The sequence below is a fragment of the Emiliania huxleyi genome (genome assembly GCF_000372725.1).
Source record: "Emiliania huxleyi CCMP1516 unplaced genomic scaffold EMIHUscaffold_466, whole genome shotgun sequence".
Taxonomy (NCBI): Eukaryota; Haptophyta; order Isochrysidales; family Noelaerhabdaceae; genus Emiliania; species Emiliania huxleyi.
Window position 1 is genome coordinate 19,432 of NW_005198494.1, and position 12,419 is coordinate 31,850.

Below are 12,419 nucleotides of genomic sequence, written 5' to 3' on the forward strand. Positions count from 1 at the left end.
CGGCGGCGTGGGGGGCGGCGGCACGGGCGGTGGCGGCACGGGCGGCGGCGGCACGGGCGGCGGCGGCACGGGCGGTGGCGGCGGCGGCGCAACGTAGTTGCATTGGTGGCCCAGCAGGGTTGTGTATATGCACGTGGAAGAGCCGGTGTAGGCTGTGCAGCATGTCTTGCCATAGCTCTCAATTGCGCAGTCATTCATGCAGTTTCCCTCCGCAGGGCACATGGCCCCTTCTGCACATTTTGGTGGCGGCGGCGTGGGCGGCGGCGGCGTGGGCGGCGCCGGAGGCGGCGGCGAGGGCGGCGGCGAGGGCGGAGGCGAGGGAGGCGGCGGCGAGGGCGACAGCGACGGAGGCGGAGGCGAGGGCGGCGGAGGGGCTGGCGGCGGCGGCGCCGGAGGCGGCGGCGAGGGCGGCGGCGAGGGCGGAGGCGAGGGAGGCGGCGGCGAGGGCGACAGCGACGGAGGCGGAGGCGAGGGCGGCGGAGGGGCGGGCGGCGGCGGTGCCGGAGGCGGCGGCGTGGGAGGGGGCGGGGCTGGCGGCGGCGTGGAGGGCGGAGGAATTGGGGGCGGTGAGGGCGACAGCGACGGCGGTGGCGGCGAGGGCGGCGGAGGGGCAGGCGGCGGCGGTGCCGGAGGCGGCGGCGTGGGAGGGGGCGGGGCTGGCGGCGGCGTGGAGGGAATTGGGGGCGGTGAGGGCGACAGCGACGGCGGCGGCGGCGAGGGCGGCGAGGCGGGCGGCGACGAGGGTGGCGAGGCGGGAGGTAAAGACGGCGGCGAGGCGGGCGGCGACGAGGGTGGCGAGGCGGGAGGTGACGAGGGCGACGAGACGCTGGGGGCGGAGGTCGGAGCTGACGAGGGCGACGAGACGCTGGGGGCGGAGGTCGGAGCTGACGAGGGCGACGAGGAGGGCGGCGAGGCGGGAGGTAAAGAGGGCGGTGAGGCCGGTGGCAAATAGGGCGGCGAGGCGGGAGGCGACGCGGGCGGCGACGCAGGAGGCAGCGCGGGCGGCGAGGCAGGAGGTGACGAGGGCGACGAGACGCTGGGGGCGGAGGTCGGAGCTGACGAGGGCGACGAGACGCTGGGGGCGGAGGTCGGAGCTGACGAGGGCGACGAGGAGGGAAGAACAGGGAAAACGCTGGGGGCGGAGGTCGGAGCTGACGAGGGCGACGAGACGCTGGGGGCGGAGGTCGGAGCTGACGAGGGCGACGAGGAGGGCGGCGAGGCGGGAGGTAAAGAGGGCGGTGAGGCCGGTGGCAAATAGGGCGGCGAGGCGGGAGGCGACGCGGGCGGCGACGCAGGAGGCAGCGCGGGCGGCGAGGCAGGAGGTGACGAGGGCGACGAGACGCTGGGGGCGGAGGTCGGAGCTGACGAGGGCGACGAGACGCTGGGGGCGGAGGTCGGAGCTGACGAGGGCGACGAGGAGGGCGGCGAGGCGGGAGGTAAAGAGGGCGGTGAGGCCGGTGGCAAATAGGGCGGCGAGGCGGGAGGCGACGCGGGCGGCGACGCAGGAGGCAGCGCGGGCGGCGAGGCAGGAGGTGACGAGGGCGACGAGACGCTGGGGGCGGAGGTCGGAGCTGACGAGGGCGACGAGGAGGGAAGAACAGAGGACGCATCCGAACCGCCGCATTTCGCCCGCCGAAAAGTCTCCCACTCGCGCCCTCCCCAAACCCAAATGCTCTCTCTTTGTACATACCCATCACTGAGCCGACGATGCTACGGGTAGCCCCAGGGCGCCGCCCACCCCAATACCCTCGGGCACTTGCCTGCGCCCTGGCCGCGCATGCCGCGCACGCCCGCGCACGCTCCGCGCCCTCTGGCTTGCGCTCGCCCGCGCCCTCTGGCTTGCGCTCGCTCCACGACGCCCACCCTAGAACGGGTGGCTGACCGCGCGCGCCGCACTACGCGGCACTGCGTGGCACTGTGTGGCGCTTCGCCGATCTGAGCAGGGAACCTGGGCGTTTTGAAATTCCGTGCAAGGGGATGCCGAGGTGTGCCACAGGCCGGGATGGAGTGAGATCTTCTTGCGGGGCAGGGCGTGGGCTAGCGCGCGAGGGCGCAGGCAAGTGCCCGAGGGTATGGGGGTGGGCGCCACCCTGGGGCTACCCGTAGCATCGTCGGCTCAGTGATGGGTCCGTCCGTTGGGCCCGCGTCAGCTTGTTCTGCAGCACGGTTCGCCGCCTTCCAAGAGAGGAATCTCGCCGACCCTTTCGGTGAAAGAGACAGCGAATCGCATCTTTTACTTCGATGCGGATGCGATCCTTCGAATTCACCGCAAATAATCAGAGGAACAGTCGGGGCTTTGGATCCCTAGTACGTGCGTTCAGTCCACTCACCGCAAGACGCAGCTCGCACGCGCCTCGCGGCCAGTAGATGACTTCGGACCTGCAACAGCGGAGCCTAGCGCCACGGAGCGGCAACGACAGCGAGTCCGACAGCTCCGCCTCCCTCCCCTCCCTGGACTACTCCATGGCCTGCTGCGAGTGCGCGCACCTGTGCCGCTGTGTGCCGCTGTCCCTCCGTCCCTTCCACCCCTCGCCTGGCCTCTCCTCGGGATCTAGGTGATCCTGTCGTGCCCCACCGCGGCGACAGCACGGCTGTACGCCCTCGAACGCAGGTGTGGCTCTGACTGCAGCGCCTGCGGCCTGCCGGTCTTTTTCTACCGGGACCGTGCCTTCTGTAGCCCGGACTGCCGCTCGACGGCGTTCGAGCGGATGCGCTGTAGCGCGCCGTGCAGGAGCTCGTCTCCGGGCGTCGGGCCCGCGGCGGACGCGGCGCTCCAGGCTTGCACGCGGCCGGCCCATGCACTTTCTCACTGGCTCTTGGTTGACCTGTCCGCACCTGCGACTTAGGCCTTTTGCCGCGGCGCTGTGGTCCGAATATCGCGCCAGTCGACAAGTGACTCGGCGTCCAGCGGTAGACTCTCTCTCTTTGGCGACGAGCCCCGCGACGAGCAGGTCGGCGCTGCCAGTCATGACGGCGCGGGGTGGTAGCTACATCCGCACACCCAGCCGCGCAGCGCGCTGGGCACGACGCTGGCATTTGGCAACTAACGACACCATCTGTACTATCATCCCAGACACTGGACCAACTGCCGATGCGAGGGTGGTGAGTCAAATTTGATGGTCTATGCGCCGTTTTGGCGTTCTCTGTGACGTCGTCGTACGCGCGGAGTGTGCGCCGCCCGCGCCGCCGCCGCGGCCGCGCCGCGCCCCGCCGCCGCGCCGGACCGCGCCGTGTGTCGCGGCGTTCATGGCTAGCTTGATTTTTGTCCTGTCCCGCTCATTGTCGCTCTTCCTTGGTGTTTCGTTGATAGATACTATCGAAGTTTTACATGTAACATGTATGTTGTAAGTGGACCGGCAAGACAGATCGTGTGCGCGCACTGGGCCCGCGCTGCCACCGCGCGCTCTTTATTTGGCGCGGCGGCACAAACTGGCTGATGCCGACGAGGGTCGTCACCAGCGCGTCCTCTCCCAGCCCATTAGTCCGCCACAGTGCGCGGCCGCACGACGAGCGGCCAGAGCCTCGCATGTCGAAAACGGCGATGCACGCGCGGCCACGCAGGCTCGAAAGGAAGCCGAGTGCCTGCCACAGCTCGAGAGTGCAGCCCCAGCCGTGCATCCACTGCTCACGAATCAGCCGCGGATGGAGGAGCGGGCCCCACCAGCGCGGCGCGCTCGTCGCTGTCTCCAGCAAGAGGGAGCGGCTCGCCAGGCTGCGCCTCGCGTCCTACCACCTCGATCACAGGCACAGCCACGGCCACGGCAGTACGATGACGGCGGCGGTCGCAGCGGCACACGACAGCGAGCGCCAGGATCGTCATGAATAACATCGCCGCGATGGTGACGGAGCTGAGAGCAATCATCATCCCGAAGGGAGGATCGTGATCATGCCAGCCAAGTGGAGGTCCAGTATGCGTGAGCGTTGTGTGTGTGCCGCTCATGTCGGCGTGTCAGCGTGCGGCCACCGCTGTCAGCGTGCGGCCACCGCTGTCAGCGTGCGGCCACCGCTGTCAGCGTGCAGCCACCGCTATCAGTGCGGGCTGAGGGCCAAAAGTAAAACGCGCAACGCCGCTCTCGGCTCTCAGAGAGGCGTTATATCTCAGTAACCCCGCTCGCAGGTACTAGAGCAGCGTTCGTCAAGCTCAAACCCCACTCTACACAACACAGAGCAGCGTTTGCCTAACAAGACTCCGCTCTGCAACCTTCAGAGCGGACTCTTCGGGGGTGCGGCTCGAGCCAGTCCGGGTCGTCGGACCCGGAGATTGTGTCGCTGATCACACCGTCCTCCGATGGCGGTGCGCTTCTCCAGGACTCCTCTCGCAAGGGGCCAACAGGAGGAGGCGCGTCCACTGGAAGGGACGCTGCTCTCTCCACTGGAGGGTAGGGTTCCACCCACGGGCTCGCTCCGTGCGAACTCGCTGTAGGGGTAGTTTCATTCATAGCTATGGACCCGCGCGCGCCGCGCAGGCCGATTGCGGGGCTCTCCCACAACCACGCTGACCAGATCCCCGGACCAGCGACAGAGGCGAAACGACACTCGGCCCGCCGACACAATTCGACCACTGGACACCATAACTAAATGCGGCGCAGGCCAATCTCAAGTTCCCTTCTCAATTCTTCGCGGGTTTTGGTGCAGTCACCTTCCCCCGCGACATGCGCGCTGATCGAGTACACGCTGCGCAAGTCGGCAGAGGAGGCGGCGATCAAGGGGGCGAGGCTGAAGCTCTGGTGGGCAAAGTCGCAGCAGGCGGCCGACAACGCCGACGCGCGGAAGTACGTGAGCCAGGCCTACGGCGCGCCGGTGCCCCCGCCGGGCGAGGTTGCCGTCTTTGGAGCGGCCGGCGGCGCGTCGCTGTACCCGTCGATGAACCCGAGTGCGATGGGCGCGCGGCCCGACGCCAGGTGATGGCGATGTGGTGGCGGTGGCGAGGGTGATGCGCCGCCGCCGAGGGCGATGCGTTTTGTGCTGGGGGAGACGTCTGGGAAGAATTTCACAATACTTGGAAACTTACCAGAACTGCCATAAATTCTGCAGGGGCGCGCGCGGGGGGCGGCGGGTGTGCGGGATGTCTGTGGGCCCGAGAGCGATATGCCATGTCCGCCTTGCGTTTGTTTCATATCATCGAAGGCTAAGCTCAACTACCCACCCACCCTACTTCGTGGGGACCCCCCCGCCGGTCGGTGGTCTGCCCCCGAGGTGGACCGGACCCCCCCTCCGGTCGGTCGCTCTCTCGGCGGCGGGAGGTGTGACGACGGACCGACCCCCCCCTCGGTCGGTGTCCTTGCCGTGAGCCCCCTCAATCAAACGCTCTCCCTCCTTCTCGCGAACCGCCATGTGCGCTTCGAAAATGCCGGGTTTCACTAACACTATGAAAACTAGTTACGCAGCCAAGCGCCAAGGAGACTTCTTCGCCGAGGCCCGAGCGAGCCCGACTCCACTCACACACATATGAGATATGTGGAGCATCCACGCAGTCGCAGGCCTGATCCTGCTTGCCGTCGCTTTGTACAAGCTCTGGCAGCGCTCCAGTTCTCAAAGGTACGCGCGCGCATCGTCCCTTCCAATGACTACGATGACTTGCCAGACCGCTTGATCGACACATCGCCGCCGCCGTCACCGGGCTCATCGGCTTCCGAGTCGCTCAAGCGACAGCGAATGGCAATCGATCCGGGTGCTTCTCAGTTTTAGAGATACTAATAGAGATGCTAATTTATTCACAGCTGCGGCGAGCATGTGCGGTGTGACCCTCGAGCCAACCCGACCGACCGACCCCCCCTCGGTCTGCGCTCCGACCGACCGGACCCCCCCTCCGATCTGCGGTCTTCCGCGGCCGCCGACCGGACCCCCCCTGCGGTCGGTCGGTCTGCGCTGGGCGCTCAAACCGCGAAGTCGGCCTTTTCACTAAGATGACGCTCATGAAAAAGAATTTAAACAAAAGAACTCTCTCTCACAGCAGACAGGCTCGACACAGGTGCGAACTGGCGCGTGCTAGTACTATCACCGGCACACCACCGGAGCCGCCGAGCGATTCTAAGATCAGGTCTGCCACCTCCCCGCTGGAAACGAAAATCTAAGTTACAAATCTCGAATAAATCTCGAAGCACACTTGAATGCTCACTTGGCAGGTAACATATGCGCCACGCGCCCCAACCGCTCCTCTGGTCGCCGCCGGCCTCCGCGGCGGCGGCGATGTCCCAGCGCCACCCATCGGCCAGCCCTCAGATCGATCGATCGGCGCTCAAAGTCGGCTTCAGATCCGAGAACGCTGCTGGCGCCGCCGCCGATCCCAGCGGCGACGCCAGCAGCTTCCTCTGCTCTCCAATGCGCCGAGAAGCGACGCGGGGGTGCTCGGCCCGCCATGCACGACGAAGGCTCCGCCGGGCGCGCGTCGGCCGGTCCGGTGGCACCCTCTGCGCGCGGCACCTGCCGGCGCCCCGACGACAGCCGTCGCGCCACCGCTGATGGAGGGGCGGTCGGCGCCGCTGCCGCCGCGCTGCCGGTGGGAGGGGCACTGGTGGTGGCCTGGGCGGCCCTCCGCCGCCGCTCGGGGCGCCCGGGCAGCGGTGGCAGCCTGCCGCCGCACCACTTCGAAATGCCCGCTGACCACTTCGAAATGCCCGCTCCGGCGGCCCGCGATCGGCGCTATTCTTTTTTCTACAAGCAAAATTCGAGCCAATTGAGGAAACTGAAGCGGGCAGGCTGGAAGCACTGAGGGACGGCCGATTTTCGCCCAGTGGCAGGCCTGATCTTAGAATCGCTCCGCCTAAGCGACTCCGTTAAGAACGGCAATGCACTTAGCACCGTGCACAATGCCGCTGTCCCCGCACGCTAGCTCGTTCACCGTCTGCCACGCCACGGCGGTGTGGAGAACGACAGACACAGGACAGACAAGCGCTGCATCTGCAGCCCGTGCCAGTTCTTGGTGGTCCATGTGACCTCATCGAGGTGCTGAGCGTGCGAAAGTTTGTTACTCAGCTGGTCCGCCGCCTGCCGAAGAATTTTGCGGACGCCGTCCCCGAAGCCGCCGAACGTCTCGAAGTCGAGCAAACGCAGGTCGCAATTCTTCTCCCGCGCGAACCGGTTGTCCCCTTTTTTGTAGGGGGCCTTCCAAGGGGGCCCCGGTTTCGCTTTCCCCTCATTTTCCCCCTTTTTTTTTTTGGGGGCGGCGGCTTCCGCTTTTGGATTTTTGGGCCCCCCCCCCCCCCCTTTCCCCCCCCCCCCCCTCCGGCCGCGGCCAAGCAGCATGCCCTAACACTAAGTCGAGCAGCGCCCGCTCGGTGTTGCCGAAGGCGACAAAAGCCCCCTTCCAGCCGAGCCGATCGCCACCCTTGCACGCAAGCGAGCTCGTAAGTTTCAAGTCGCCAACGAGGCGCACATGCCCTTTGCCGATGTTCGCTGCCGCCACGTCGGTTGTTGAAAAGAAAGCCCGGCGATTTGGCTGCCTGTGTCTCCGGCCGGCGAGGCACGCTCCCCCTTTCGATGCGCCTTTCGATGCGCCTGCTTCTGCTCGGCGTCCTTGCAGGGCTAGCTGCTTGCGGCCCCCCTCTCATCGAGGGCGACGCCCTCGGCTCGGACTCGGTCGTGCACGCCAGCATCGACGGGCACTCGACGGAAGCGGCGCGCTCGGCTCCGCCTGGGTTTGAGACGGCTGGGGGCACCTCCCAGCGCCAAGCGGGCGGCGCCAGCCGCAACATGCTGGGCGTCCCGACCGACGTCCAGCGCAAGATCGACAACCGCGGCAGCCTCGGCGGGCCGCGCAAGACCTGTTCCGCCTTTGACGGCTGCCGCGGCGGCGGCGACTATGCGGAGAAGATGGTGAGTGTCGAACTCGCCGGCGCCGGCGCGGCAGGATCGAGCGCACATCACGCGCCGAGCGCCTCTGCGTCGCTTGGCGAGGACGCGTGCGCGGAGGTGGCCAAGAGTGAGAAGTGCGTCATGAACGAGTGCGCGTGCGCGACCAGCGAGTCCTGGGACGCCTCAGGCACCTGCGGTGCCGACGGCGGCGAGACATTGGGGCATTCACGGCCGACAATCGAGATCGCGCAGGGCGAGAAGCTGCACCAGACCGGCGCGCGCGGCTTCGTGCGCGCCATCGTCGACAAGATCAGCACTTTAGTGACGGTGACGCAGCAGGGCCCGCTACGCTCGGAGCGCATGGCTTGCGCGGACCTGTCGCAGGAGAACGCGGCGGAGGACGCCGTCCTGACGGCGGCCGTGCTGCCCTTCGCCCACGAGCGCGGCGCGCCGGCGGCTGCAACCACCAGCGGCCCCATCGCGGGCGACACGGATCACGGCCGGTTCGACCTCAGTCAGTGGCTCAGCGGAGGCCGCGGCGCCCTGCTGAGCATTCGCTGCGGCACGTGGGTCTCGTTTGCAACGCTGAGCGTTTGTGCCGGCATGTGCGTTGTGCTCATGTGGCGGCGGCGCACGTTGGCCGCATTACAACGCAGGTGGGCTTGGCTTCACGTTAACAACTTTGACGAAGTCAAGGGGACAGCGCAGCTCAGCCTCTTCTCTCGAATGAAGTACGGGCATACCCCGTCGATCAAGCAGTGGGTTGACGTCCTCGAACAGCGCCTGTCAGCGCTGGCTCCTGCCGGAGCTCGTATTTGCATCGCGGGCTCTTCGTGCGGCCTCGTTCCCAATTGCGCAAACCTGGTGGTAGACGAGCTCGTGCGCCGCACCGGTGGGCGCTACCGGCGTGTGCACGTCAGCGTGAGCTTGCCCAAAGATCAGTCTCTCCGCAGCCTCAACTATTGCAATCTGAGCATGGCGGAGCGGGAGGCTGAGATGGCGACTCGATCGGTGCGCGTGCTGGAGCCGGAAGTCCTCGGAGAGAGCGATGCAGTGCTTGTCGTCGACGACATAATCTCGACGGGGCTGCATGAGCAGCAGCTCCGAGAGGCCCTCTCCAAGCACATCGACGAGCGACGACTCGGCTTCTGGTACTTCATCGCCCTCTCCCCGGAGAGCGACCCGAAGACTGAGTACGCGCTGGCGCACGCGCTCTACCCGGACGCGACCAAGCTGTGTTGCGACATCGCCGCCAGCCCCGACGGCGCGCACCAGATCACAAAGCGCATGCTCACCTTCCTGCTGACCGGCGACTTGCCTCCAGACTTTGCGCACCTCAGCGCGCTGCCCGCCGGGTTCATCCGGCGGCTCCTCGACACGCTCGACTCGTCTGGCCTCCGCCACCTCCCGAGCTACCAGGCGGGTTACTGCGCGTTGGCAGAGCTCCATCAGCGCGCGTCGGTGGCCACGCGGCGGCTTGTGGCGCGGGCGCCGGTGCCCGACGTCAACGCGTGCATGGACAGGGTGGAGCTGCGTGCAGGCGAGAAGCTCGTCTGGCACTTCCGACACGGAGAGTCGGCGGCGAATGCCGCCGGTCAGGTCGCCTCGGAGGCGGACGGGGATCGCGGCGACGGGCTGTGCACCGAGCGACAGCGGCACGAGGCCGACGCGGACTATGCAGACGCGCGGCTCACGGCCACGGGCATCGCGCAGGCGCAGGCGCGTCGCGCCGATCTGGGCGTCTGGCGCAGGCGACCGTCCCTCATCGTGTCGTCGCCACTGACCCGCGCTCTGCAGACCGCCGCGTATATCTTCGCGGACGACCTCGCGGCGGGTGTCCCGCTCGTCGTCCGCCCCGAGCTGCGCGAGTTTTTCCCAAACCTGGCGCAGGACGCTGGGAGGCCGCTGGCCGCGCTGCGCTCTGACCCCGCGATCCGCGCCCTGCCCAATGCGAGCGTGGTCCTATCGGCCTTGTCGAACGAGGCGTGCGCGCAGTGGCGCCACGAGTGGGATGAGTGGCAGGCAAACGGCAGCGCCACCGGCGCGCGCGCGCGTAGCTGGCAGGCCCACTGCGCCGACGGCGGCCGCATCGCCGACTTCAAGGCGTGGCTGCACGGCCAGGGCCACACCTTTGTGGCGACCGTATCCCACTACGGCACCGTCAACGCCCTCGTCAACCACGAGCCGTGCGTCGAGGCTAGCGGGCAGCCGCGCCGCCCGGCAGAGGAGGTTGGGGGCCGGAATGCCTTCGCATGGAGGCTTGGCGTGCTCCCGCCAGAGGGCGGCATGAAGATCAGCATGCCCAACTGCGGCCATCTCGCTCTCGTGTACAGCGAGGAAGACTCGGAAGCAGACTAGCCTCTAGCAGCGAGGCCGGAGGTAAGTAAGATAAAAATAAAAACGGAACCTCTCTGTGAGATGGGGGTAAAAAGGAACAGGTCCCGCTATGGCGTGCGCGGTGTGAAATACACATTATTTAGATTCGATCGATGAATGAAGATTTGCCACGCAGCCGCGCCGATTACTTCAAGATAGTCCAGACCGACCCGCCGGCGCTCGCCGTCCCGGCGCCCGACTCGCCATCCGCGGAGAACACGCAGCCTCGCACTCTACTGGACTGGCTCGCTGCTCTTCGCGCTGCTGGCGGTGGCGCCTCCTGGCGCGCTGCTCTCCCTGGACCTCCTTCCGTTCTGCTCGCCCGCCTTCTTCCTCGCGATTCGGTGGTTGGGCATCCGCCACGACTCTCTGGCTGGCAGGCATACTGCTTGTCCATGGCGACTTTTTCTCGGCGCGTGGCTCCTCGGTCCTCGCCGAGGAGGGCGCTCCCGGGCCTCCCAGCAGAACGCTTCGCCCTTCGGTCCACCCTCGCCGTCTCCTCCTCCGCCGTCGGCGCGCCATCGCCGCCGTTTATGCAGCTGAGGCTGGATGGGGCCGCTGGTCACTGCGCGGATCTGCGCTGCGCTTCGAGCTGCGCGTGCCGAATCTGACGCGTGCGGCCGACGTGCGGTGCGAGTGCCTCGCCGGCCTCCTCGACGTGCGCGTGAAAGACGAGCAGCTCTCGATGGTCGGCTTGTGGCCGGGCCATGGGCCGGGCCCTCTCAGGTGCAGCCGACCGAGCTCAGGTGGCTGCTCGATACGTCGGCGGAGGGCGAGAGGTGTAGAGCTCGGCCCGCAGTGCCCAGAAGCCCAGGCGCTCCACCGCGCCTGTTCTTTCGACCTATTCTTCACCGTCCTCTCCCTCCGTCGCCACGCATGTGCAGGTTGCTGTGCGTCGATATGCCGGTTCAGGGGTGGACGCCGCCGGAGCAGGGGTGGAGCCCGAGTGGAAGGCTGCGGCGGCGCGGCTCGAGCGCAGCGGCCCGGCCGCCACCGACGGCCATCTTTCGGTCGCTCCGCGTGGCTGGGGCGCGGAGGTGGTTGGCGAGCCGCTCCTCGTCCTGGGCAGGCAAAGGACCGCGTCTCGTCCGACGAGTTTCTGCGCGCGCTGGCGCTCTCTCTCTTCGTCTCTGCGCGGCAGGCGCGCTAAGACGGCGACTGGCCCTTTACCAATGGTGGAGAGGGGGTGCTGCTCGAGGAGTGGCTCAATCCAGCCGGACACCGTATGCCGCCGCCCGCCACTGCCAGCTGCGCCGCCTCCGTGTCCTTGGTGGAGCTCGATCGCTTCGGCTGGCGGGTGCGCTCTGGCGACTCGCACCTACTGCGCACCCCGCTGGGCAAGCTGCAGGTTCCAGCGAGCCGCGCGTCTGCAAGCGTCAGCCTCGCCGACGCGTCGCCGGTGCCCGAGATGAGCAATGGGACCCTGCCCAGGTGCGCTCACCCACGCGCAATGGGACCCCTGCGCGTTGAAGGCCGTGGGGCTCCTGTCTTGCGACGCGTGGAGAGAGTCGCGAGGGATGGCCTGGCGCCCTGGTGGAGAAGTTTACTTGCCCTGCCCCCCTTGCCCTCGTCCAGACGGCGCCGCTCCCCTTCTTCGCCGCGGTCTTCTCCCTCTACTTTGTCGACCTCTCCACAGAGCTCATCATCAACGCCGTCGGGTCGCGGGCGCATGGCTGGAGCCGCGTGCCCGAGGCGCGAGAGATGCGAGGGAGAGGCGGCCCCTTGCCCCACACTGGCGTGTGGACAAGCGCACCTCGCCCCACATCAGGCGCTCCTCGCAGCTCTGGACGCTCTCCTCGTCGTCGTGGCCGCTTGCACCACCTGGCTGCCGGCCGCGCTCTGCACGTGGCGACTGCGCGCCGTGCCGCATGTCTCGCTCGCCGCGGTCTTCTCCCCTCGCGAGCGGCGCGAGTCCGCCATGGCCCTCCTCACGCCGTACGTGAATCGTGATCGTCCCGCGCTCCCGGCCGTCCCGTCCAGCTTCGTGGCCATCCTTCTCGTCGTGTGCGGGTTGCTTGGGCGGAAGCCGGAACGGCAGCCGCCCTCTCCTCGGATCACCTCACGGTGGACACGTTGTTATAAAGAATCCGTTTTCACCAGAGCGCCCGCCACGGACCGCGATGCCGTTCGGAACACACGACACACGCACACATCCTCAGTCGACAGTCGCGGACACAAACGAGAGAGAGAAGAGGAGAGAGAGAGAGAGGAGAGAGAGAGAGAGGGAGAGAGAGAGAGAGAGAGAGAGA

The 12,419-nt window shown here is 67.5% G+C and overlaps 3 protein-coding genes across 3 annotated transcripts; all 3 read left to right on the plus strand.

Moving 5' to 3' along the window:
- The first annotated feature begins 6,067 nt into the window (after positions 1-6,067).
- On the plus strand, positions 6,068-6,629 carry EMIHUDRAFT_370555 (hypothetical protein). Its single transcript, XM_005768177.1, has one exon. The coding sequence runs from the start codon at positions 6,133-6,135 to the stop codon at positions 6,460-6,462; it is 330 nt and encodes a 109-aa protein (XP_005768234.1). The 5' UTR covers positions 6,068-6,132; the 3' UTR covers positions 6,463-6,629.
- An 850-nt stretch (positions 6,630-7,479) lies between these two features.
- EMIHUDRAFT_119243 (hypothetical protein) lies at positions 7,480-10,152 on the plus strand (the record flags this gene model as incomplete). Its single annotated transcript, XM_005768178.1, has 1 exon — positions 7,480-10,152. One exon carries the CDS (start codon positions 7,480-7,482, stop codon positions 10,150-10,152), a length of 2,673 nt encoding a protein of 890 aa, XP_005768235.1.
- Positions 10,153-11,395: 1,243 nt separating this feature from the next.
- Positions 11,396-12,269, plus strand: EMIHUDRAFT_459259 (hypothetical protein; the record flags this gene model as incomplete). The annotated part of the gene is made up of 4 exons (XM_005768179.1): positions 11,396-11,569; positions 11,746-11,862; positions 11,939-12,226; positions 12,249-12,269. Coding segments are annotated over 4 exons (600 nt in total), but the record flags the coding sequence as incomplete, so codon positions are not given.
- Between the last annotated feature and the right edge of the window lie 150 nt (positions 12,270-12,419).